This window comes from Amblyomma americanum, chromosome 4 (genome assembly GCF_052857255.1).
Source record: "Amblyomma americanum isolate KBUSLIRL-KWMA chromosome 4, ASM5285725v1, whole genome shotgun sequence".
In the NCBI taxonomy this organism is placed as follows: Eukaryota; Metazoa; Arthropoda; class Arachnida; order Ixodida; family Ixodidae; genus Amblyomma; species Amblyomma americanum.
Window position 1 is genome coordinate 114,640,077 of NC_135500.1, and position 27,001 is coordinate 114,667,077.

General features: G+C 45.4%; 1 protein-coding gene across 2 annotated transcripts; it reads right to left on the reverse strand.

Moving 5' to 3' along the window:
• Nucleotides 1–3,617: 3,617 nt before the first annotated feature.
• On the reverse strand, nt 3,618–25,659 carry LOC144128257 (uncharacterized). Of its 2 annotated transcripts, none has more exons than XM_077661521.1 (7): nt 25,319–25,659; nt 23,005–23,054; nt 22,459–22,606; nt 13,158–13,261; nt 7,317–7,451; nt 6,732–6,926; nt 3,618–4,807 (listed from the first exon to the last, which is right to left on the reverse strand). In XM_077661521.1, the coding sequence occupies exons 1-7, from the start codon at nt 25,342–25,344 to the stop codon at nt 4,470–4,472; spliced, it is 996 nt and encodes a 331-aa protein (XP_077517647.1). In that variant the 5' UTR covers nt 25,345–25,659; the 3' UTR covers nt 3,618–4,469. The 2 variants fall into 2 exon arrangements, with proteins under 2 accessions (XP_077517647.1, XP_077517648.1); XM_077661522.1 differs by having other exon boundaries at nt 7,335–7,451; nt 25,319–25,656.
• Nucleotides 25,660–27,001: the final 1,342 nt, after the last annotated feature.

A 27,001-nucleotide genomic window follows, 5' to 3' on the forward strand; every position in this document is an offset into this window, starting at 1 on the left:
TGAATATAAGGTTACATTATGCCGTAAATTCTGTATGCTATAACGTAATCCGCACTTTTTGATGTGGTCTGGCTGGGTCAGGAGATGAGAGAGATGAGAAGAGAATGAACCTGATTTGATTCTGCCGCTGACACATGGCCGTCCTCTCCCCACAAGCTATGCCAGTGCCATCCACCAGACTTCATATTTGAACAGCGCAATAAAACAACGGGACACAATGAAGAGAGGACAGCACAAGCGCTGTGGTGTCCTCAGACTTGTTGAGCAACGAAGCAGCGATGTTAGCTGTGTGCAAGAGGTGGTCACGTGACTGCATAGGCAGAGCTATGCACTGAGAACTGTCAAAGATGTCTGTAATACAATGTGGCATTACACCTCCACTGACATGCTACCTAGCAAAGAGCTGAGCCCGTTTGTGTGCAATAACAATAATAATGCCAGAGACCACACCACGCCTCTTGATTTCAGCCAGTACAAGCACCAGTGCAGCTAAGAGAGGATAGTGTGATTCCATTTACATCATTTACAACCGTATGCGCCGTGACAACTTGTTTTTCTTGGGCCTTGGTGACACAAACACCGAATCATGGACCGAATCAGAGAACAAAATTGTTCAACTTTGCGCAGATCACCCTGACCTTCAACTAGACCGCAGTAGCATCGAACGTGCCCACTGTATTAGAAGTCACTCTGACGACAAAAAACGTCCCATCATCATAAACGAAAGAGAACATTCTTTCCCATGGGACAAACTACGACATAAGAGAAGACTTTGAATTTCCAACACGCCAAGCACGTTCAAAGCTGCTTCAGTTCATAACACCAAAAAAATGTGCCTTTAAACTTGCTTTTGATAAGCTTTATGTAGGCAGTAAATGCTATTATTATAACGCTGACGCTGATAGCATACTGGAAAGCCCAAACTCAGCAGCTACCATGTGCAGAAACACTGGACCACCCCCTGCAAACACTCAACAAAGCGATACATGAAGCACCGACCAACAAGTACTTTCACCTGTCATTATACACTGTCCATCACTATACCTCGACTGAATATTGCGTTCACGAATATCCGGAGCGTTATCCCAAAACCAAAATGCGACAGACTTGAAGGTTGCGTTACTGATATTGAAGCGGATGTCGTGCTACCTACTAATACCTGGCTGAACGACGATATTAGAGACAGTGAAATATTTTCCCCCAACCTTAACTACACAATATACTGGCATGACAGGAGAAACAAAAAAGGCGGAGCCGTTCTTATAGCTATCAAAAACACCTTGTCATCGTCTCACATCTCTAGCGACGACACTCTTGAACTCACATGGCCATCCGCGAATGACAGGGCAAAAAAAGTCGTTTTTGGTACTTGCTATTGGCCACCTGATAGTGATTCATCCTTTTTTGACGCACTTTGCCGTGCTTTGAACTACATCAAAGATAAATTTTCAAATTCTCCCATCTATTTATTCGGCGACTTCAACTTCCCTAACATTAGCTGGCCCTTACTCTCAGTGCTTAATAGATCACCTTCCAACGAATCAAAACGCTTCCTTGATCTAACACTTGACTGCAACCTACACCAAGTCATTACATGACCCACAAGAGGAAGTAACATTCTTGACCTACTTCCGACAACCTCCTCCGATGACGTTAAAGGCATAACCATGTTACCAGCCATTAGCAGTCACAACCTAATTCACATTCGCCTATCATTGCCCATCACAAAGCGGTCCCCAACAAAAAAGATAATAACCGACTACAAAAGGGCTAATTTCGACGCCATCAACCCCGCACTATCAGAATTTTATAACTCTTTTGTGAAATCTTATCTTGCTCGCTCGGTCAATGCCAACTGGGAACTTTTTAAAACTGCAATGCTAACATTGAAAACCGCGCACATTCCGTCCTTCCTTGTAAAATCCAACTGTAGCAACGAATGGTTCAATAGAGATCTGAAAAGGCTTCTTATTAGGAAAAAGCATCTTTATCGCAAGGCTAACTTGCATAACCTGCCTGAAACATGAGAACGATACCATCAATGTGCAAAAGAATATAATGAAGAATTAGCCTCTGCCAAAGTGAAGTTTTTTTTCTACCGACTTACATTCTATCCTTCAAACAAACCCTAATAAATTCTGGCGTATTCTCTCCCCTAAACTGCAATCCTGTAGAATTGAGCTTCTTGACGCTGACTGTGAGCCCATAGACAGCAATGAGTGCGCGGCAATTATAAATAAATACTTCTGTTCAGTGTTCCCCTCAGCAACTCGCAGTCCAAACTTTTTTCCAGCCATCTCAGCAATACCCATGCCCCAAGTCACAGTCACATCGGCAGGAATAGCAAACTTCATCAGTTTTCTCAAAGCTTCATCGGCTGGCTGAGATAATATAAACAGTAAACTCCTGAAAAATACTAGTTCAGTCTCAAGCCTAATCCTGCATCTAATTTTTACACAATCATTGGAATCCGGAGAAGTCCCCGATGACTGGAAGATAGCTGCAATCATTCCAATATTTTAAAAAAGTGACCGCACAAATCCTTCCAACTACCTTCCCATTCTATTCCTTCAAAATTACTCGAACATGCTATATCGTCTAACTTAATGAGCCATCTAGATTCAATAAACGTCTTTTATCCCCACCAACACGGTTTTCTAAAACACTATTCCTGTGAAACCCGGTTGGCCGAATTCACTCATGACATCCTACACTTTACGGACAATAACCTTCAAATAGACGCCATTTTTTTAGCCTTTCCAAAGCCTTCAACCGTGTTCCTTACTCGCACCTGCTCGCAAAACTCTCCTCTCTGGGCATTTCTGATAACCTAATAACCTGGATTGATCATTTCTTAAATGGGCGCATGCAATTCACTGCATGCAATGGTTACCGCTCATCCCTTACCGATGTATCATCAGGTGTCCCCCAGGGCGCCGGCTTATCACCACTGCTATTCCTAATTTACATCAACGATCTTCCAGTAAACACAAACGCCAAATTAAGACTGTTTGCAGATGACTGTGTAATATACAGCCCCATTCGTGAACCCACCGATAGTCACCTGCTACAAAAAGATAGTGACACAATAGCCACATGGTGCGACAGATGGCTCATGCCTTTAAACCTGGATAAATGCCAATTGTCATCGTTCTCTCGCAAAACGCGTAGTTATTCACCACTCATACAATATTAACTCAGTCCCAATTGTCCCAACAACGCCATATAAGTATATTGGATTACATCTGACATCTTCAGTATCTTGGGTAAACCACGTCCAAAGAATATGTTCCGATGCCTCCCGTGTCTTAGGTTATCTATGACGCAACCTCAAGTCAGCATCTCCCGAACTAAAAAAACTTGCTTACCTAACATTTGTTCGTCCCAAACTTGAATTTGCATCATCCATCTGGCATCCCTCTCAAGCCTACCTCACCGCCAAACTTGAGGCCATCCAAAACCGCGCGACCCGTTTTATCACCTCTCAATACACAAAAGAAGTTAGCATCACTGCACTCAAACGTTCTATCTCCCTCCCCACACTTCAGTCACGCCGCATTATTTCACGCCTTTGCCTACTACACAGCTTTTTCTACCATCCGACGTCAAAGCACCCCCTGCTGAAACCACTGATCCGAACTTCCAGTAGCCTCAGCCACAGTCACCCCATCGGCAGCATCAAGAGCCGTACATTACCAATGAGCAGTTCTTTTTTCCCTGAAGCAATAACCTACTTGAATCCCCTGCCCAACAACATATACAAAGATCGCAAATCATTTCGTGCAAAACTCACCAGTCATTTTCAGAACACGTGAACCTTTTGTTGGCCTATACTTTTTCCTGTATTTTTTTCCTGTTTTCTTTTTTGCTTACCTCATTTGTAACCACTCGCTTTGTAACCACTCGATCCTCCTTATTTTATTTTTTTTAGCATTTGCAGTTGCAGTGTTGCGTTCATTGTGCCTATGTTTTTCATCATGAGCGCATTTACACAAAAACAATTGCAAGCCCCTCCTTATGTAATGCCCTCGGGCCTTTAAGGATGAAATAAATGAAATGAAATGATGGCAGTGATGTACATCCATGCTAACATGTACACATAGTTGCTTGTGCTAGTTGCCATGCCACGTTATCAACAGATGGGACATGTTTAATTTGTAGATAAAATATAGTAGTATTTACATATTTTAGATAAAAGACACTAAGAGCCTATTATGTAATCAAGTTTGTCAACTCTGACTCGTGAACCTCCATCGAAGCACGCAAGGGCCTAAACACGGTGTTCAAAGCACATTGCAAACTGCTCAAAGGTGAAGCAAAGGTGAACAAGTCAATCTGCATGAACTGGTGTTAAGTCTTGAGCCATTTGGTATGTCCGCTACCAGCACAAGCATCATATCAGAGCCACCTTGCAGGATTCTCGTTATTCTGTGGTGGTTCATGTCGTCTTGCACGAGCTGTCATTGCACTCACTGTTGCACTCTGACAGCACTGTGAAGTGGCTTGCTGAAGGAGCGGCGTGACAGTCCAAGCCGAATGCCCGATGCTGGCAACTGGCCCGTCGAAAACTTGGGCACTGTCATGGGCACACCACCTGAGGGAGTGCTGCGCTGTGGCAGAGGCCTTGAGGCGATGCGTGGCGATGATTTGGCTGCTGTGGCAGGGCGAGGTGATGACTTTACTGCTGGCGAGGCAACCGAGGAAGTTGATGGTTGTGCCTTGGCGCGTGCCGGCGTTGAAGCCTTTGTGGCGGTACCTGGTACAACTGGTGGGGCTGGAGCTTTGCTGACAGCAGCTTTAGCAGGACCTGCAACATTGCACAGAACTCTTGTTTCTACAAGCCTGACAGGGATTCCAAGTGCACATCATGTTATAGAGACAAAAAGAAGTGAAAAAGAAAGCTGCAAATGAAAAGTGAAAATAGACTATCTGACTTAATGCTAAAAGCTAACTTGCAGTCCAAGTCAAAAGTGCACAGTCCACACAGTGGAGCTCTTTTAGCACCACTGGCACTTCTAAGCTTTGAAGGGACAAGGATGAGACGACAGGCAGTTTGTGAATCAGAGATAATAATTATTGAATGACCTGGGGTCCTTGTTTATACTGTCACGGCAATGGCACATTCTTCCGTCTCTGTGCTATTTCCAGTGAGTGCTGTGGTGACTGCACCACACTTCCCGTCAGCCACCGCTGCCACTGTTACCATTGCTGCAGGGTGTGTTGCAGCGTCAGCGTAAAGGGTTTCTTCATTTTTACCACACATACGGTGCAGGGCTTCTGCCCTTGCCTAGTGCCTTCCCTTGTAGAATTCACGAAGCATGTTTCTCGGTATCAGGGTCGCGCAGATGTTGTCAGAGTTCTGGGCTAATGCCTTTAGAGCCACAGAATAGAAAGTGTAGGACTGTTACTATGCAAACCAAGTCTTACCACTGCTGCATGGTGATCAACTTGTCTTTTACTAAACAACAAACTAGTGGCAATAAACATCTACTGATTCATGACAAGATGAGGATTACCTTCAATACTTTCTGATGCAGTAAAAGCCTGGTAAATCAACCCCCGTTCATTCGGAGATCCAGATAATTCGAACTGCCAGCTCTGTCTCAGCCAACACTCATGTAAGTTTATAGCATGTATGCTCGTTGATTTGGACACTATCGGCCTTGTACTAGTTAATTCGAATGGGCTCCCAAAGGGAGGTTGCGTCCAGGTATGACCGGTGCGGCGAGAGATTGTCGAAACAGCCTCTCTCAAAACCTGAATTCTATGCTGCAGAGTTGCTCGCGGCCCTGACAATGGCGTGCAATAGCCGATGCGATGACGAATGAACGGCCCCATCTCTTAGAACAGTCCAGCCTCTTTGTTTCGGTTTCACTTTTCTGATCTTCATCTCAGCTTACAGAGACGGTGGCTTGACCGGTCAGCCTCGGATGCTGATTGGTGGTCTGGTGGTGTTTTCTCACATAAGCAACCCCCCCTCCCTTCTTGCTTAACTTCGGCACTGTTAAGCGTTTTTCTTCACGTCTGTCTGCGTGGTTCCGTTCTTCCAGTCTGTCATAACTGCGTACTCGTGACGTGCTGTTCGCAGTTTGTGCGGTGAAGCCTCCTCACACGTGACGGAGCCACTTGGGAGGGATGAGACGTAGGAGCGGTGGAGCTCCACCGTGTTGCACCGTGGAGGATGCTTTTGCTATTTTCGAGCAGATTCACTTCGATGCTATCGACAGGATGCCCACATAAAGCACTGATGGACATGCAAGAAATAGGCACTGTCGCGCTGTTCTTATCTCAAGTGCAGGCACCCTCTGCCCAGTCTTTCACGAAATAAATTTACAATGATGCAAGCAGTTGGCAGTTTTTTCGGTGTCATTCAATAATTTGAGCTTTCGGCTAATTCAAACATTTCTTTTCCAGTCTTTCGAAGATTGAATTAACAAGCTTTTACTGTATGACAGAACAGAACAAATGAGAACTAGGAATATTATGCTAAAACGAAATGTGATTGAACTGTTCCCAGCCAGGCAGGCAGCAAGTAAAATAACGTGAAATAACAATAATGGCACACCCTTGAGGGCATCTAACGCACGGATCATATGCCTCTTATGGGAGCTGGTGGACGTGGGAGTTATCGGTTAGAATACACAGTGGAGACGCCAGTACCGGTTACCCAGAGAAAGTGCTTCACAAAACTATCAATGTCCACAACAAAGGTGATGCATAGCTTAGCTGACCTGGTGGTTTCTTGGTGACAAGGGACTTCTTGGGTGCAGGGTTTTTGCGGGAGGATCGCACAGCCTTGGCTCTTGTTGGGGCAAACTCTTCGTCATCACTACCGTCATCGTCCTCGTCAGAGTCATCATCTGAAGGGTCACCCTCTTCCTCGGAGCTCCCTTCCTGTTCGGGCTGGTAGTCTTCCTCCTCGTCCTCTGCGGAGGTTCAGCATGCAAGGTGTTAACACTTGCGACGTTTCCAGAATCCTTTTGTTGCTGCACAGCCTGCTGCAAGCTTATGGGAATGCTGTTTTGGTAACAGAATTTTATTTATTCTTTTTTTTTAGTGCTGAATTCCATTTGCACTGCCAGCCAGCGATGCTTCTGCACGAAAATACTTGACACGAAACAGGACAGACACACGAAACACACAGGCCTGACAACTGAGAACAAGCTTTCTGCCCGCCAATAGGTAAGGAAGTGACAGTTCTCAGTCATGACGTTACTGTGCCAACATTGCCGTAAAACCTGTGCAGGTTCCCTTCTATAGAACCATTAGTGGGCTCTGAGCGAGATATGGCAAGAAGTACAGGAAGGCTAGCCCACCGTGCGGCGCAGACTTGCCTGCATTCTTGGATGGCTCGGACCGCACCACCACCTCACCGGCCAGTTCGAGGTGGTTGGGAAAAGTGGCCATGTCGTTTTGCTCGGCTGAGATATCCCCAGGATTGCATTCAGAGCCTGGCCAAGGGGAGGCACAAAAATATCACCGAATTTAGAACATAACATGTACCGTCAAAAAGAAAGGAAAACTAACTGAAAGAGAAAAACAAGACCATGTGTCTCATATTTGCAAGACGGTGTGAGCACACGTGAACATACGTGCTGCCTCGCCATCAAATGGACATACATCATCCCAAGTCTACATCCACATTAACCGTATTGTCACCAGAGTTTCCGCCTTCGCCATTAATAAATCTGGTCACCCAAGTGCCCTGTTCTGCACAGGGCGCCATTAAGAAAATGGCAGGAACCTTCACTCTGTAACTGCATCTAGTACAGTGAATTCTTTTCAAGAAAGCAATCAGTGTTTAGGACTCCCATATTTTATGTTGCCTCCCAGTAATTACCTCTGCACTGCAGGACAGCTGCATGGGACTGCCCTGCGCATACGTTCTGAGACCACCTGGGTGTGCTCCGAGGCACTGTTAGAGTACTTAACAACATATTCCACATGGACAGTCCACTGAGACACTCGTTTAGAGTTCACTGGCAGCAAAACGTGCATCATTTTGAGCAGTGAACAAGTGGTACCGTATTTAAAACTGTGCAATCTCCTCTTTGATACCCACTGGAGCAACTTACAATGGTGCGCGGAAAAAAATTTCGTGCTAAACAACATGACTTCCTAATCAGGACATCAAAATTGCACATTGTAGGGAGAAGCACGATGATCTGATCACAGCTGTAACTATTTACCATAAATTCAAATCTTGGCACAGAAAACGACGCATCTATAATACTTTCTTGAGTTATCATTAAGCTAAGCACTTCAATGCTCAATTTTTTCCCAAACTTGCTGGCACTTTGCAAAAAAACAAAACAAAAACAAAATATGCTGGTAGTTTCAGCTAAGTCGGTGCACCTGAATTGGGCAGACCTAGATGGTGAAGCCAAGAGCTGTGCACAACTGCTCACACAAAAGTTACAGTAGATATTGATCGAGTATAACACAATGTTTAACACAGCTGCCGCGGTGGCCTAGTGGTTGTGGCGCTCGGCTGCTGACCTGAAAGACATGGGCTTGATCCCGACCGCGGTGGTGGAATTTCGATGGAGGCAAAATTATAGAGGCCCGTGTACTGTGCGATGTCAGTTCACGTTAAAGAACCCCAGGTAATCGAAATTTCCGGAGCCCTTCACTACGGCGTCCCCATAGCCTGAGTCACTTTGGGACGTTAAACTCCCATAAACCAAACCAAACCAGAACAATGTTTAACAATGCAAACATTTAAAGCCAGTCTGAAGCACTGAATGGGTGCATACTTTGTCGACCTGGCACAAAATTACTCCTAGCTGTTACTCACCTCATGTGAAAAAATGCCCTCCTTTCAGACCAATCAGCACAATGGTGCAGCAATGCAGCAGCATGCAGAATCACTGTGCAACATAGAGGCCATTCTTTTCAGTAACCTAAATTCCTCCCAATATTTAGAATCCAAGGAAGCTGGACAGAGAACCCTGGTTAGCTCTAAATTATGTTTTTGTTCCCACCAACATTAAGCGCGTTAAGAAAAAAGCCTCTCCTTAATTCCAACCCTGCACAATGCAAGCAAGTTTTGAACTCTCTCCGAGTTCAAATTATGAAGAGCTGAATGCTAAAAGGTAGATCAGAAATTGAATCCTACCTGGCCTGCAGTTTGCCAGTAATAGACCTGGAGGTACAGCATGAGCACTAGCAGCTATCTAAACCTGTTTAATGAAGCTATTTTTTAGTTATTGTGCAGTGATTAAATACCTCTCAAGCTTGTCACTTAAACGTGTGAGTTCACTTCAGAATGATCTCAAGGTTTGCTTGTTCACAGTACGCCCTCTAGTGCACGGGCTTCAAGCGAAATGTGCACAGGTTCTGCATACTGCGTGTTGTCTCCTTTCGAGCCTTTGGCTTTGGCTTTCCTGAAAAGTCTGAGCAGACGTTTTAAGAGTTATAACGCTTAATTTTCTTTTTCCCGCTAGTTTCGAACTCCCCATCATGTTATGTTCATGGCTGCATCATATACTGGTGCAAACGTGGTACCCCTAACTGCTCCCTGCCCCTTCTGAGCCAAAATTTTGAGGCTGCAAAATGAGGTAGTACTACAAAGTGGCACGCTGCTTTGTTTGCAGTCCATATCAGCACAGGTGTAGTGGCTCCGCACAAGTGACAGAGGCAATGGCAGCCATTTGCAATCTAATCTCTATATGCGTTCACCAATGGCCCCTCCTGCGGCCGCATTCAGCCATGCAGCTGACCCATGTATTATTATGGGAGAAAGAAAGACTTGATTTCACTATGAAAAGTTAAACGTAGCGCATAAGTATGACTAGTGAGTTGCTGTATTTCTGGATATCTTCAACTAATTCCTTTGAAATTTCCTTGCCAGAAATTTACAGAAAAAGAAAAGTAACAGAAAATACAGAGAAAATTTGTTCTGGAAGCTTCAGAGGAGTTAATGTGCGACACATAATGAGCCTTTCAACACCAAAAACATTTATATTTTCTAAGTGGCAAAACGAAACTACTTGAATCCTGCTAGAGTTTCACATCTCAGGCACTATACCGGATCAAAAAATAAAGTCTTCATTCATTGCCACTGTAATGACTGTTTCCATCATGACACTTTGATTCTCAACTCACCGTGTATTGCATAAACCTGACCTGCTGTTGAATGAGCATGCAAAAAAAAAAAAAACCCTTGGGGGACACTTAATGCACATTGACAGTGGAATGCAATAGCATTAGAGACCCCAAGTGTTGCTAATTTGGCATTTCTGTGTCATCTGTGTCATCATTTTGGGCCTGCTTAAGGTAAGCAACTCAAGGTAAGATAAATTTTATCTGCTTCAGAAAAAAGTTTTACGTGCAATATGTAACCAGAGTTTCTTTGCCCACACAGCCAAGCTTTTCGATCAGTATAGTATGGTCAAGACTGCTTGACACACACAGAACTGACCTAGTTAACAATACCAACCACCTCCGCCACTTAGCAGACCTTCGTACTGTAATGGGACCGACAGGCGCAGCGCAGCGATGAAGCGAACGAGTTCAAGCGGGTCAACGAAGAAGCAGACGAAGTGCAGCTGGGGTTTTTCGAACGACGCCTGTGAGTGTGCCCGTCCTGGGTATCCGGAATACGTCGTCGCTTACGCCAGCCGCGCCCTCACCAAGGCGGAATCAAACTATTCTGTCACAGAAAAAGAATGTCTCGCCATCATTTGGGCAATTGGCAAGTTCCGCCCTTACCTTTACGGCCGGCCCTTCTATGTCGTCACAGACCACCACGCCCTATGCTGGCTATCCTCCCTCAAAGATCCTTCTGGCCGCCTCGCCCGCTGGGCTTTACGTCTCCAGGAGTTTGACATACACGTCATTTATCACTCCGGCCGCAAGCACTCGGACGCCGACGCCCTTTCTCGTTCACCACTCCCATGCGAGTCAACCTCTGCCCTCGTCTGTGCCTACGAATTCTCTTCGTTCAACATCCCTGATATGCTCTCCGAACAACTGAAGGATCCTTGGATCACCTCGCTGCTAAACTTCCTGAACACTCCCTCGCCGCATCATTCGACCCGGACCCTTCGCCGCCAAGCCCACCACTTCGCCGTTCGTGATGGCCTCTTATACCGCCGTAATTACCTCCCCGACGGCCGGAAGTGGCTGTTGGTCATCCCTCGACACCTCCGTGCTACAATCTGTGCCTCTTTTCACGCCGCTCCACAATGCGGCCACGCCGGTGTACTGAAAACATATGCTCGCCTTCGTCAGCGATTCTACTGGCGAGGTATGTACCGCTACATACGTCAATACATTCGGTCATGCACCGCCTGCCAACGTCGCAAGAAACCTCCCCACCCCGCCGCCGCTCCTTTGCAGCCGTTACCTTGCCCTGGCCGTCCCTTTGACCGCGTCGGCATTGATCTTTATGGCCCGCTTCCAACTACTTCGGCTAATAATCGGTGGATCATCGTTGCCGTTGACCATCTCACCCGTTACGTCGAAACGTGGGCTCTCAAATCTGCTGCCGCAAACGATGTCGCTCACTTCATTCTACACAGTCTTGTTCTTCGTCACGGCGCCCCGAAAGAACTTCTAAGTGACCGCGGCCGTGTTTTTCTCTCGGACGCCGTCGAGGCCCTGCTCAAGCAATGCCAAATCGTTCATCGCTACACCAGCGCCTATCACCCCCAGACCAACGGCATGACTGAGCGGTTCAACCGCACTCTGAGTGACATGCTCGCCATGTACGTTGACACCGCCCACTCCAACTGGGATCAAGTGCTCCCGTTCGTCACGTACGCGTATAACACAGCTACTCAGACAACAACGGGGTTTTCTCCTTTCTTCCTCTTATATGGCCGGGAGCCTACATCCACCATGGACACCATCCTTCCTTATCACCCTGACCCTTCCGAGACCACCTTACTTTCCGATGCTCACCTGTATGCCGAAGAATGCCGGCAACTTGCCCGCTCTTTCACCACACAGCAACAATGGGATCAGAAGCACCGTCGGGATTCCCCGGACCCTCCAGCGTCATACCCATCTGGCGCCCTCGTTTGGCTCTGGGTGCCTTCCTCCACTCCCGGCCTCGCCACGAAACTACTGTCTCGCTTTCACGGACCTTACCGGGTTGTCCACCAAACTTCTCCGGTGACTTATATCGTTGAGCCGATCGTTCCCTCTTCGGACCACCGTCGCCGGGGCCGCGAAACTGTGCACGTTGAGCGCCTCAAGCCTTACTATGACCCGCCCATCCTCTCCTCTCCGTAAGTCGCCAGGATGGCTCCTTTTTCGGAGGGAGAGTAATTGTAATGGGACCGACAGGCACAGCGCAGCGATGAAGCGAACGAGTTCAAGCGGGTCAACGAAGAAGCAGACGAAGTGCAGCTGGGGTTTTTCGAACGACGCCTGTGAGTGTGCCCGTCGTGTCGCCGGTCAACCAAGATCAACAGACCTGTGCTTCGAATAAACGCCTTGACAGTACCAACACTAGTCATTTTCATAACAGACATCCTGAACACTGGTATGTCGAAACATGTCGTACTATATATGGCACACAAAATATTAAAAACACATTGCCACATACTTTGAACACACTCAATGCTGTTGATGTGAACACTGCAGAAATTTCACGCAAATCACTTTTAAAACTGATCGCACTCCTGTAGCTACAATGAAACTGCTCCATCACTGATGTTTTTTTTTCTCCTTTGTTTCCGTGTACATATGTGTCTTCATTTTTTTTTTCTGCATTATCGTTTGCTGCCCCACATGTTAAGAGTAACTGACTTGTCTCGATCTTTGTATGTTTTGTGTCAGAGTACTTATTTTCCTGCATTGCTGTCTGCAGCCACGCACTGTAGGGGTCGATGGACTCGTCAAGCGGGTCTCGCAGCTTTTACCCAATGGCCCTCCCCAAGTGATACTGGCAAAATAAACTCAATTCAATTCAAACTCGTCAGCACTCAACCGGTCCACTTTGATCACACAGCTGGATCAGCAGACGAGGTCATGAGGTCACGTGACCTGCCGCATATTATGATGATGTCACAAGATCACGTGACCCCTCTTGACCAATCAGGGAATTTCGTCTCGGTCATCGGCAAGGTTTTAGTGTGATCACAACACTGATGCTATTGCATTAACAGATGTTAACATGAAAAGGCAACCAGTTCCCAGCTGCTCACCTCCAGCTTCCCGAGCGTCTACCTGCGGAGATGACCCATTCTGAGAGAGGCGCAGTGCCGCTTCTAGGTCCCGCTGGAACAGTTTGTCATCCAGGGACGCCCTCCTGCAATTAGGGGGGGGGGTCAGCTGCATGCCCTTGACAGCACGGAAGCCAAAGATGGTTACAAACACAGTCCTGTTAAGCAAACAGTGTGAAAAGAAAAGCTGCGGTCCATTCACCTTTCCTGTCCTCCAAGGAGGAGGTGGGCCAGGGCTCTTTCAGGCAATGCACAAACGGTCAGTGGCCCTAACTTTTGTTAAGGGAGCCACAGAAGCCTTTGCATTACACTTTAAGTGGCATGACTGGATGGTGGAGTGAGACTGTGTCATGAAAGCTTGTGCTTCGTGAAATCAGCAGTACCTTTCACTCTAAACATGAATATGCTTATATGGGAGTAAAGAAGGGAGTAAGCTGCCCTTTAGTGCACTCCCTTTTAATAAAAAGAGTGCACTAAAGGACAGCTTACTCCCTTCTTTACTCCTTTCTGTTCAGTGCGTTCTAGTATTACACGGAGCATTTCCGAAAAATTCAGGCTATTTGTGGCTTATCATGGCCTAAGCATACTTGTGTGCAGTGTGCAGAAGACATTCGAATAAGTTTGAGACGTGTTTCTATGCACCATGCAGAGTAACAGTGAAGTTTATTCCATTTGTCTTCAAGTTTTTAAGCATCAGCCTGTTACTTGCAAAACAACCAACATACATAAGCACATGGAGAATGTAAGGTGTTCAAGCTGTTTTACATTGACACCTTGCATCTCGCGGCAAATTTAAATCTCTAAAGTGGCGCACCGTGCAAGAAGCATCAACTTATAACTTAGCAGGAATCGTTGTGCACTGGAGAAGATCCTTTGACACTTTTCAGTTTTCTTTTTCCTCCAAAGTTTACAATTTTCCCTTATGCACATGATGGTCTATACTGGCAGAATTTCCGTATCTATGATGACCTCCCAGGCAAGAACATACTTTCTACTGAAAACGAATCTTCAAAGTTGAAGCTACAGCAATGATACACTAATGCAAGGCTAGAATGCGCTGCTACCGAACATGAGTGGAGCTTGGGGCACGAAACAGAGGTATGGCCACTAAGCATGAGGTTCAGGGACTTGCTTTTAAATAGTAATGTATTCCACACTGAAGCAAAGTCTGAGTGAGAAAGGGTAAAAAAGGTTCACAATAATTAACTGAAGGGACATTCTGATATAGCTCTGGAGTAGCTGCTGATTCCAACAAGCCTACTAGAGTTGATGCCTGCCTTGCACACAAGGCAGCTTTCTGGGCAGAAATTGGGTTAAGCTCAGTTTTCACGAAACTTGCTGACGAAGGGATGTGGCCTAGGAATCCCTATACAGCAAAAAAAAAAAAAAAAAAGCTTTTTTTTTTTTAAATTGTTGTATCTGCTTACATGTCTCATTTATGCTGTCCCAAAGTTTCGTTCCCAAAATCAACCGGGAAGTGCTCTAAAACAATTGTTTCGTGGATTGTGGCAGCGCTCCGTTGCGGGGAAACGCTCAAACAATCCGTTTTAGTTTTTCTGCCTAGATACTCACCTTGCGGAGCAGGTTTCTTCATGACTGTTTTATCGATTTTGAACCCGTTTGCTTTGTTGCACACCTAGGACTACACTGCAGGTAAAGACATTCTTTGTTTTTCAAATTTGTGAATATTAAATTCCTCGAATAAAAGTTTTTTCACCCTAGATATTTCAACAGAAACTGAATCATAAAAATTCAAAACCAAACTTTGTGCTTTGCGAAGAAAAATTGTAAGTATGTCTTGACATGTAGCACGCCAGTACGAATCCAATGAATATTGAAGCCCCATTTTGTTAACTCTGCAGCCACTTCCTAAAATTCACAGGTTAAATATATATTAAAAAAACAATTTTCTGTATATATAACAGTGCAATTTTGTGAAAGTAGTCATAAAATTATTCGCAACGTGCTCAAAAATTTCATTAAATACATTAAGAAATCAAAAAAATTTGTGCTAAAAGCCACATACCCACTAGATGCAAATATACTGAGAAATATCAGGTTTCCTCCAAAAACATGGGGACCTCTATAGCACAGTGGTGACAACTCAATAGGCTGTTGCATCGCCAAATGAGCACCGTAAAATGTCTCTCTCGGTAAAACCGCTCGCTTATTCGCACTGGAATTTGATGCAGAGATCGCATTCGACAGTCTCGCTTCCTCAATGCTGAGTTTGGATTACATACTTTCCTGATTTGATCAGAATTATAATTACAAATCCAAGTTGCCTGCAGCAGTGACAACCCCCATAACAAGTAGCTTTCCCACAGTGCACGTTTAGCGCTGCAATAGTCAGGATTCTTTTGAGCAGCAGCGAAATATTGGAAGAGGGATTCTATAGCTTAGGCAAACAAATATGCCATGCTACTTGCACTGTTTATTTTTTTTGTTCTTCCCTCAAATAAAAGCTCTACAATAAATGATATGTGATAAACAGCCATTGGTCAATACAAGTGCTGAACAGGTATTGAAACAGATTGAGCACATTATTATGGCTCAATCACAGCCCTTTTGTTTTTGTAAAAAATACCCTTCACGAAGAAGTCGTTTGCTGTCCTAATAAAACAGCTACAACAATGGCTTACTGTGGGTATAGAACTAGCATTAGCAATCAAGGTATTCTTCAACACACAGTCACAAATTTATGCTGAACACATCACAGCTAGTGGAATTACGACATTGCATTGTCTAGCCCTGAAACTGAAGTGCTCCCTGAAGTTAGGCTATATGCCACTGTGAATTGGTGGTCTGATGAAAACTTTTTTTTCTTTGTGTAGGAACACATGCCAAGCTGAAAAGGTTGAACAAGCAACGCAATCCTATTTTACATTGAATTGAAGCCCCCATCCAGAAACGAGAAGGTAATTCAATAAGTCATCACAGGCTATCCCACTAAATTTATTAACACTGATGATGGAATGCAAAGGGCTACAAAAATAAATCAGCAGTTTGCAATAAAAGACTAAGTAGGAAGAATGTAACAGAACAGTTTCATTGTGCAATAGCTGAAGGAAATTGTATAAGTTGCTTGAGTCAGAAGAAATGCAGAGGTGCCATTCCATAAGTCCGGCAGGCATACTGTACTACGTGTACACATTAAATAAAGATTGCTCTAGATGCCATGTCCAAGTAGAAAAACCATGTCAGCAGCTAAGGCAAAAAAAGTCGAATTGAGCCCTATGAATGCAAAATAAAAACAATCTTGTACTGCCTGACGAGACAGTAGTTGCATTGACTGGACCCACTCCCAGAAAGAACTGAAAACTTGTGAGTCTACGCCCTAACAATGGCAAACGCAGTTGTAGAACAGGCCCTCCAGACAAAAAAACAACTTTTTAACCACATTCTCAAAGAAGAAAATGTGATAGCATTTAGGTTGCCTGCTATGGTGTCCACAATGAGTGTATAATGTTCTTATGATTTTCGCACCAAAACTTCAGGTACTAGTTCCATTGTCCTTATACGGTAGTCATCACCTTCTAGAATGTTCCAGTACCTTCTGTTGGATTTTCATAAGTGACTATACTAATTTGACAAATTAATCCAATCTCTACTAATCCACTTTAATTCATTTTCTGGGGTGGGCTGAATTCCAAAATTTTTGGAGTCCTTTGGAATTCTTGGGGGTGACCCAACTTCGAAATTTTGGGGGCCCTCAGATTTTCACGTTTGGTGGTGCCCTATGATTGGTCCACTGATGGTCACGTGGTGCTGACATCACGACCCTCCTGAGCAATCAGAGAATTTTGTGACAGAGAAGCCAGAAATTTCCTGTGAGATGACAACCCTAAATACTATTGCATTAAAAGGGGAGGTAATCGTTAAGAGCATTTTGAAGCAAGCTTTGTAGCAGGTGAAAATCTGATTTAGAGCAGCTTCGTCGCGTTTTGTAGCAGAGCCCAGTATACCGAGAAATAAGGCAGAAATGCGATTATTTAGGATGTTTTACATAATTGGTGAAAAATTGGTTTGAAAATTGGTTTCTGAGGAAACGAAATGGTGCATTAATTGTCTCGCATATAGGTGGACATCCGAACTGCTCTGTAAGAGAAGGAATAAAGGAGGGAGTGAAAGAAGAAAGAGGTGCTGTAGTCGAAGGCTCCCAAATAATTTTGATTATGTGGGGATCTTTAATGTGCACTGACATCGCACAGCACACGGGCGCCTTTTTGCTTTTCGCCTCCACCGAAACAGGGCCACCACGACCGGGTTCGAACCCGGGAACTCCGGCTCATTAGCCGAGCATCCACCCTAACCACTGAGCCAAAGTGGCGGGCAACCTAACTGCAGCCAATGCTTAAAAAAAACAAAACACGACAATGTACTGCCTGCAGATCTTAATCAGTAGTTCAGGGTCATAGGCAGTCATCTTGACCAGGTCTGCATATTTTTCAATGCACCTAACGTACCAATTGCTCAACAAAGACAAATTAGCTAACCTCTGGACCATTAACACTGGTGCAAAAGTTTATTTGTGAAAGCTGGAGAGCAAGCTGAGAAATGTCCATTTCAGTTTTCTTCAGTTTAAATTTAGCGCTTTATTTAAGCTAAAATAATGCCTGTGAGATTTGAAAAGTGTCACGTGACTGCTTACTCTCGTGTCGCAATTTTAACTGGCACCCTCAAACCTGCTTTGATTGAAGGAGATCGGTTGCGGAAAGCCTGAATTAATAAACAGGTGAGCACTATTCATAGCATTGGTCACAGTGATCATTCTGGAATGAGCACGGGCACTTTGCCTTGGTAGCATTACGATGCTGCAGAGCAGTGCTCACACTATGGTAGCCACCAATGCCACTCTAACCACGCCGTATAGCACAGATAATTTCCTGTACTCCAATATGCCCGTGCCTCTCGCCACAAAGCGTTTTGTCACACATGCATGGCCTCCGACTCGGAGAACAGCGTTATTTTCCTCCACTCATGGTCTCGGACTTGCCAAGTGTGTACCAAGTGGCAGAAAAACATTTAAATGCAATTTCCCGAGCAATAAACACGTGTTCTGCTGTTGGATGAGCAAACACAACCAGAAAGAGATTCGACCTATCCTGCAAACAAAAAAATATTAAGTGTTTCTGACAAAGAGACTCGGTTCGGATGATTTTCTAGTACTGAGACTATAATTCAAATTGTTAACTGTGGGGTTTAACATTCCAGACACATAGGCCACGAGGGATGCTAGTGCAGGGCTCCGGCATAATTTAGACCCCCTGCGGTTCCTTAATATGCACTGACATCACACAGCGCATGAAGCGCCTTTGTGTTTCGCATCCATTGAAACATGGCCGCCAAGGCCAGAATCGAACCCGGATACCCTGGCTCAAAAGCCAGGCATGCTAACCACCAAGCCATCGTGATGGGTTTATAATTAACGTGCTCACATGGCAAAAGGCATCCGATAAGAACACAACTTGATATGCCAAGTGCACTGTGTGGTCACGGCATGCCAACCCTATCATTATAAGCGCTTTAATTTGAACTCCTATTTAAACGAACCGAGTTTCTACCCCAAATGTTTGAATTATGTGGTTCCCCTGTGCAAAAAACAAACCGAAGTAATTTCTCATTGGCATCCACCCATGCACAGCTATACAGCTACAAAGGAAAGCCAAACAGCTTCCACAGAAAACTCGCAGTTGAAGAAAAATTTGTCCTGGTCAGGGGTTCCAGTGAGCGTGACCGAGGTCCACGAAATAGAGGTATCAGCAGTAACACGCACAGAGCTTTACTCGTGCTCAAATGTTTACTCGACCGGACAGGGTATAGTGCTGCGCAAGCACTATATGAGGCTCATCAAAACCACATTTTTTTTCCATATGCCATGATGTGATTGGCCGAGGTCGCTTTGGAGCAGCTCTTGGAGCAGCCAAAAGTGTCTTTTGGAGCATATCGTATATCGTATTTTGCGGTGTGTAAGTCTTCCTTTTTTTTATATCACTTTTGGTCGGTGCGACTCATACAGTGAAAAATGACACGCCACCAAGCACCATCTTTTGCCGTTCCTAGTAACCATGTTTGAAACGAATATCAAAATGTAAAAAAGAAGAATCGAGTTATCATACAAGTTTAGCACAGCGTGATCTGCTACCGTGATCAGCTTCCGCGGGGAGACAGACGGCGCATCCGTATGTCTTTGTGCGCATCGTGCATTGTTTTTGCTCAACATGACGCCACCTGCGAGGCAAAGAAGCTACAGTGCAAAACTGAATAAGTGTGCCGTGGAATATGCGCTGGAGAACGGGAGCCACGCAGCACGAAGATAGTTCGATGTGAGTGAAAAAGTTATCTAGGACGCCGCCTCTTCTTGATAGGGCAACGAAGCGAACCCCAAGATCGCTGCCCATTGAAAACTGTGAGATGGCGTGCAGTTTCCCCACTTCGGCCAAGCAAGGACGTGTAAGTCGAGATCGGCGCCATTTATGAATGATTTTGCCATGCAGAATTTCCAGCATACCGTCCACACCATGGGATGACTAGAGTATGCAGCATGCATAAGTTTACAAATGATAACAGGCGGTGTCCAAGAATTTTGTTCTTAAGTAAATATAGGGTTTGGGCGCAGGCTTGGTGGAGATTACTTGTACCTTTTAATAATGTAGCAGCATCTAGCAGTCTTTGCCTTCTGCCACAGTTTGGCACAATTGGTGCAGCAATCACATCACTGCATATGAGGTGTGTTCAAAAAGTGTCAAATCTTTGGTCGGCAGAAATACATTTATTTATTTGGAGGCACAAAACCCTAACCCCCTTCAAAGTAGTCTCCCTGGTAATGCACACATTTCTCCCAACGCTTCCTCCATTCTTGGAAACACTTCTGGAACAAGTCTTTTGGAATGGAGATCAGCCGGGCCGTAGCATTCCTCATGATGGCTTCTCTTGACTCAAATCGGGTTCCTCTCAGCGGCGCTTTCATCTTGAGAAACAGCCAAAAGTAACACGGCGCCATGTCGGGGAAGTAGGGAGCCTGACGAACCACAGGAATGTTGTGCTTGGCTAAGAAAGTCTGAATCAGATGCGCAGAATGGGTGGGTGTGTTGTCATGATGGAGCTGCCAAGATTGTGCTGCCCACAGATCTGGTAGTTTGTGCCGCACAGCTTCACGAAGGCGACGAAGGACCTCCTGGTAGTACTCCTTTGTGATGGTATGGCCTTGCGGTGCATTACTCATGATGCACAACCCCACGGAAGTCGAAGAAAACGGTCAACATGACTTTCACATCTTCAGCGCTCGTCCTGTTGTCAGTGTTTTTTTCTTCTCGTGTCCCTGTCTGTTTCCGCGCTGGTCTTTTCGATTCACATTGCTGCGGACCTGCCGTGCTTTCTTTCGGCCTCGGGGATGTCAGATGTTTCCACTGTGACGACTGCATCTTCGTTTCTGGGTCGTACCCATAAACCCATGACTCATCGCCTGTGATCACAGTGTTCAGAAAGTTGGGATCACGGTTTTCATTGTCCAGCATGTCCCGCGTGATTTCCAGGTGGCATTCCTTCTGCTCCTTTGTTAGCAGTTTTAGTACAAATTTTGTGGAAACTCTCCTCATGCCCAAATCTTCAGTCAAAAATGAATGTACGGATCCAATGCTTACTCTTACCCCGTTCGCAAGCTCTTGGACTGTAATGCAACGGTCCTCCATTGACCAAAGTCTGCACTTGCTGAATGACATTTTCATTCCGGCCTGTTGATGGTCTGCCTGAACGTGGGTCACTGTCCACTGATGTGCGGCCATCTTTGCAGTGGTTGTGCCACTCCTTTATCCATCCGTGAGCTGCTCGTGGCATCATCCCTGAAAGCCTGCCGAATCTTGCGAATGATTTCGGCTTGGGTATCGCCACGCTTATAGCAAAATTTCATGCAATATCGTTGCTCATGTTGTTCCGTCATCATACAACTTACTGGAATCAGATGACCTCACTTATAGGCAGACTGCCAGTGGCTGACGCTTTCTGCGAGCCGGAAAAATATTGCGCATGCGCATGAATGTCTCCTCTACATCTCCAGTGAAGGAAGTCTCTCGCACTTTATTGGTTTAGGCGGGACAGAAGAAGGCTCAATACGTTTTGATTGGTTTGGTTTATGGAGGTTTAACGTCCCAAAGCGACTCAGGCTATGAGAGACGCCGTAGTGAAGGGCTCCGGAAATTTCGACCACCAGGGATTCTTTAACGTGCACTGACATCGCCTGACACTGACGGGCCTCTAGAATTTCGCCTCCATCGAAATTTGACCGCCGCGGCCGGGATCGAACCCGCGTCTTTCAGGCCGGCAGCCGAGCGCCATAGCCACTCAGCCACCGCGGCGGCTCCTCAATACGTTTTGAATGCACCTCGTATGTGCTCGCCATGTTCGTTTCGGACAATGTTGGCAGCGTCATCGAGGCAGATATGCAAAACACATGGATGCAGCGTGTTAACAGTAGGTGGTAAAGGGCTAACAAGTGAAACAGGGTGGATTTGCACTCTGTAGTTCATTTTTCTCGTCACCCTGTATTCACCACAGTTCTTGGTTGCTGGAATGGCATTCTGACGCAACATTGGTGCAATTTCATCAAAAATCATCGCTTTGTAGCAGCATGTAGCAGGTTTAATTAAATAGCGCAGGTTGGCGAAATTGGCTCACCATTCCCAGCACTGCATTAATAATTTATCATCATCATCATCAGCAGCCTGGCTACGCCCACTGCAGGGCAAAGGCCTCACCCATGTCTCTCCAATTAACCCTATCCTTTGCCAGCTGCCACCACCCTATGCCTGCAAACTTCCTAATCTCATCCGCCCACCTAATAATAATAATAATAATTAGAAAACTGAAATATTAGGATGGCCAGACATCTTAAAGGCACACTCCATACAATTTTTCTTCTCAGTAAGAACTGACTGTTTGTCTTTTTGTGGCTATGCCAATGTCTGCCCAGCAGCAAAACACGCATTTATTGGTGAGAAAATTGTATTTCGAAAGAGAACATTCTCGGCAGCATTAGAGTTTGCTTTCGAAAACGGCCAGTGGAGGCGATACCCGTGTTCCTTTTCCTTTCTAGCCTATAAAAAAAGCACCATTTTCAATGAAATGGCCTCTTTGCCGTTACAATGCGGTAATGTATTGACAAAGGCCTACTACAATTTGTGTTCAATGCCCCTTTAACAGCAGCAATAAGCTACACCACCCCTGTTCCTACACGGGTGTGCGGTTTGCGGCTATTAGTGTGGTGGTTTGGCAGGCCTGCACTCACCCCGCTTTCTGCTTCTGATTGGCAGCGCTGGACTCTGTGGCTCCAGCAGTGTCGGACTTGGGCTTCTTTTCGGGCTTCTTGGGTGCCTCCTTGACCGACGGCTTGGAACGCTTGGATGGTGGTGCATCCGCTGGCTTGAAGTCGTCATCTGCATTTTTCAAGGAGAATTGCAAATAGCTACTTGGTGGAAGGGAGGAGGCTTACGGGCATACTGTGACAATTCGTGCGGTGTCTGCAGCGCAGCTAAATAAATAAAATGCACCACGCTTGTAAAAAAAAAGCAATACAGTCCGTAATTAGGAAATGGGATGCCCTCAAAGTAGAAAAGAAATTGAAGACCTGGTGCAAGCACTTGCACATCATTAAAAAAAAAAGAACGGGGAACCGAAATCTGGTGTCTGTACTACCTGAAGTTACCCTGCTTTGATTTTTATTTTTTTGAGATGCTTAACTGCTACAGGCAATTGAGATCAGAAATATGGCTCAGTCAAACAATGGAAATATGTGTCCTGCCTTGTGGCAATAAGAGCTAGGCAGATCACAAACCTTCGTCACTCCCATAGTCCAATTTTGCATAGTTCACAGCCTTGTGAGCCCTGGAAAGAAGAGAAGAAATGACCTTGTAACACAACAAAGTAAACTGCAGTATACCTAATAGAAAAGAAGCACCCAATGCCTCTCATACATTTATTTTCACAGCAATGGCTATCAAACGGGAGAAGGAAAGGTTGTGCTTAGACCTCGCCTAACAGTGAAATGGCAGGATTAAGATCTTTTACCACCCCTGCTTGAAAAGCACAAGATATTATTAATATTGAAAACACATGGTATAGTCACTGATGTTGTATGTGCTTCTGTCATGATACTGCCATTCCAGATAACCATACTGTGCAATACCTCAACAGTTCAGTGCGAAGTAGAATGCTGAACTCTGATGTACTTTGGTGTGGAAAAATAAGGAAAGTAGGAAAGTGAAACAACTACAGTGCTACTATATCATGTCCGAATCAGTGTCATGTAGTACAAATGAACAGCAATTATGTCATATCAAATGCAACTGTAAGCATGACATTTTAGTCGTCACATGCACTCTGAAATCCTGTAGTGCTCTGACGATGTAGAAGGACTGGAGGTTACCCTTCCTCAATTGGTAAGACTCACCCAGATGAAAATGTTATTGCAAGCTCAACAACTAGTCCTGACAGGAATCGTCATTTCCTGGTTGTCCCAGCAAAGAATTCTGAGACAAAAAAAGACGCCCTGTAAGAATTGCTCAGAAACTACAACCTAGGACACTATAGTCAGATGCAACTCAAGAACGAAGTGGCAAATGCCCCTCAAAGAAGCCCCTCCAGCCAATGGCGTCGACTGACTCTCTCCCTTGACCGATTACCTGCTAGCGTGAAATCGCAAGGGGTGGCATATGAATGGGGAATAACCATGGCTTGATCAGAGTAACCGTAGCGTCATGAAAATCGGTCGACGCCATTGGCTGGAGAGCCTCTATTTAGGGTTATTTGCTGCTTCGTTTTTGAGTTGTATCCGTTTATAGGACACTTTAGACCATGCCAGGCCAGTGCCAGGGAAATAACACCATGCATTTGACACCACGCTGATGCAGCAGACAGTGAACTGCGAACATTCTGATTGGTATCAAGTGCCATGTACGAGTCACGTACCAGTATTTGATTTCAAGCAAATACTTTCTAGAGAAAGAGAGTGAGAGAGAAAACGTTTATTTTCCGACCCTGGTGAGGGTCGCCGTCGAAAGTTGGAGCCTATATTGCCCAACACGTGGGCGATATATGGGCAACAAGCAGTGGCCACACTGTTGGGCGGAGTGCAACGGGAGGAGCGGCTCAGCTCTCCCAAGAATCATGGCATTATTATGGCAACACATCGCAGCACATCAGCCATACGTGAAAAAGGTGTGGTACTATGCGACCAAGCAGCAGTGGTTACGACAGATCCATACCTACTATGTAGCATTAACAGACTCGACTTTGTAGTTATGTTTTCAATACTCTAGGTGCTCCCGAACAGCGTTCCTGCTCGCAACCTGTGGTACTACATGCACCGTTTTGAGAAGAGAAAAACGGCATCCTGCTCTGACAGAGACCAGGTTCGACAAAAAAAAAAAAAACGAGCTGGTGTCTCCCAAACCGTGACAGTTAGACTGGTTACCTTTATCATGGCTGCACTCTGTCACGCACTTGCATCTAAATAAAAGCTGCGCAAGAACAGCTACAGCGACATTTTAAATACGATTTTGACGTTTTCACTTGTAATATGGTAAGAAATAAAACTGTCAGCGCAAACAAAACATACATACAGCGTACACGAGTGCTGACGGCAATTTTATTTCCTATTCTGACAGCGTTTCACGCCGCGATAGGTGCGGAATTAAACGATAACACATCCCACTTAGCTACTTTCTCCTGTGTTTCAAAACGGAGTTATTACTTTCTTCTCCTGCGAGCCATTCGCATATATTCTGCTGCAGTCCCTTAAGCTTACCAGAAAACTCGACAAATCGAACGCTTTATGAGGGCTCAGAGATGTGCGCAGTGTCGCCCAATGTAAAACGCGAAAAGTAATATTCCAAAGTAAGCAGCCGAGCAGGGCACAAAAAAGCCCTTTCCCGATGCTCACGAGGTGTATCATCTGGACGAAACGCCACTTCGATGCCAAGGAAGCCTCCACAGCCACGACGTGAGGACAGCAGCGATCTGCCTTCTCCGCTATCAGCTGGATACAGGAACAGTCAACTAGCAAGCAAGTCTCGGGCTTTGCAGATGCTTTCGCGCGCTCCCCCCATAAACGCGACTACGAAAGCAGCGTGGTGGAAATGCGAACAAACCTTGACGATCTCCGTCCTTCTGCCATGCTTCGATCTTAAAAAATATTCACCGAAAGTTCACAACACAGGTGTGCAGTCAACGTTACGCCAGCTGGGGTTCGTAAAACAGGTTAACTTGAATACCCATACACTACCGAAAGTTGGCGCGCGTTTCTCGATAGCACGTTGGTCACGTGACAAGTAAACGCGCACACACACTACACCAAAAACCGGTCAAAACTGGCGTAACCCTATTTGCTCTGCGCTGCGATTGAAATAGGTTACTGAGCTGCTCTGTCTCAAAAAAAAAAAGGACAAAAAAATCTTTCTATGCAACGTTTGATACTGTAGAGCCGCTGAAAGTGCTGCTCAAAGCGCCTCATCACGTGCCTTCCTTGAAGGTTTTCGTATTTCGAGCGAAATCACTATTTATTCACAGAATAGTACCCGGTTCTTTGAAACGTTGAGTGAAGATAGAAATAAACAATTTGTAGTGACGGCGTAACATCGCTGAACATTATAATAGCGAAACTGGCCAATAAAGCCGAAACTTTTTTATAACAAATTATAAGTTTAGTCAATGCCTCCTGAAGAACATGCCTGAAGCGTCAAGGGTTTTTCTGCCCGCCGTAGAACGCGCGTCCGCCGTATGGCGGCGCTGTCAGATGACCCTCTAGAATACAATAATAATAATAATAATAATAATAATAATAATAATAATAATAATAATAATAATAATAATAATAATAATAATAATTGGTTTTGGGGGAAAGGAAATGGCGCAGTATCTGTCTCATATATCTTTGGACACCTGAACCGCGCCTTAAGGGAAGGGATAAAGGAGGGAGTGAAAGAAGAAAGGAAGAATAGATGCCGTACTAGTGGAGGGCTCCGGAATAATTTCGACCACCTGGGGATCTTTAACGTGCACTGACATCGCACAGCACACGGGCGCCTTAGCGTTTTTCCTCCATAAAAACGCAGCCGCCGCGGTCGGGTTCGAACCCGGGAACTCCGGATCAGTAGTCGAGCGCCCTAACCACTAAGCCACCGCGGCGGGGCACAATACAAGGCCATGAAAGGCCTCTTACAATACAAGGCCATGAAATACCCCGAGTGGCCGAATACAAATATTTCGGGGTATGGGTAAACAACGGGCATATGTACACAGAAAAGCACGAACAGTCTCTCATAGCAAAAGAGCGAAGAGATGCCGGGATAATGAAACATAGGGCATTGTGGGGGTACAACAGGTATGAAGTCCTCAGAGGTATTTGGAAAGGAATATTGGTGCCGGGGCTTACTTTCGGGAATGTGGTTCTATGCTTAAGGGCTGAAGTTCAGTCGCGATTAGAAGTAAATCAGAGAACTGTCGGAAGATTAGCACTAGGTGCCCACGGAAAAACCACAAACGAGGCAGTACAGGGGGATATGGGCTGGGCAACGTTCGAAGCACGAGAAGCTCAGAGTAAAGTATTATACGAAGAACGCCTGAGGAAACTGGATGATAACCGGTGGACAGCTAAGGTATTTAAATACCTGTACAGAAAGAGCGTTGACGCACAGTGGCGGAAACGAACTAGAAAGCTGGCCAGTAAGTTTACCAGAGACGAGGAAGGAGAAAGAAAGAGCATTAAACGACAGGTTAAAAACGTCGAAGGTAAAATTGGATAAATTCAATGGAAAAGAAGCATAGTGTAGAAC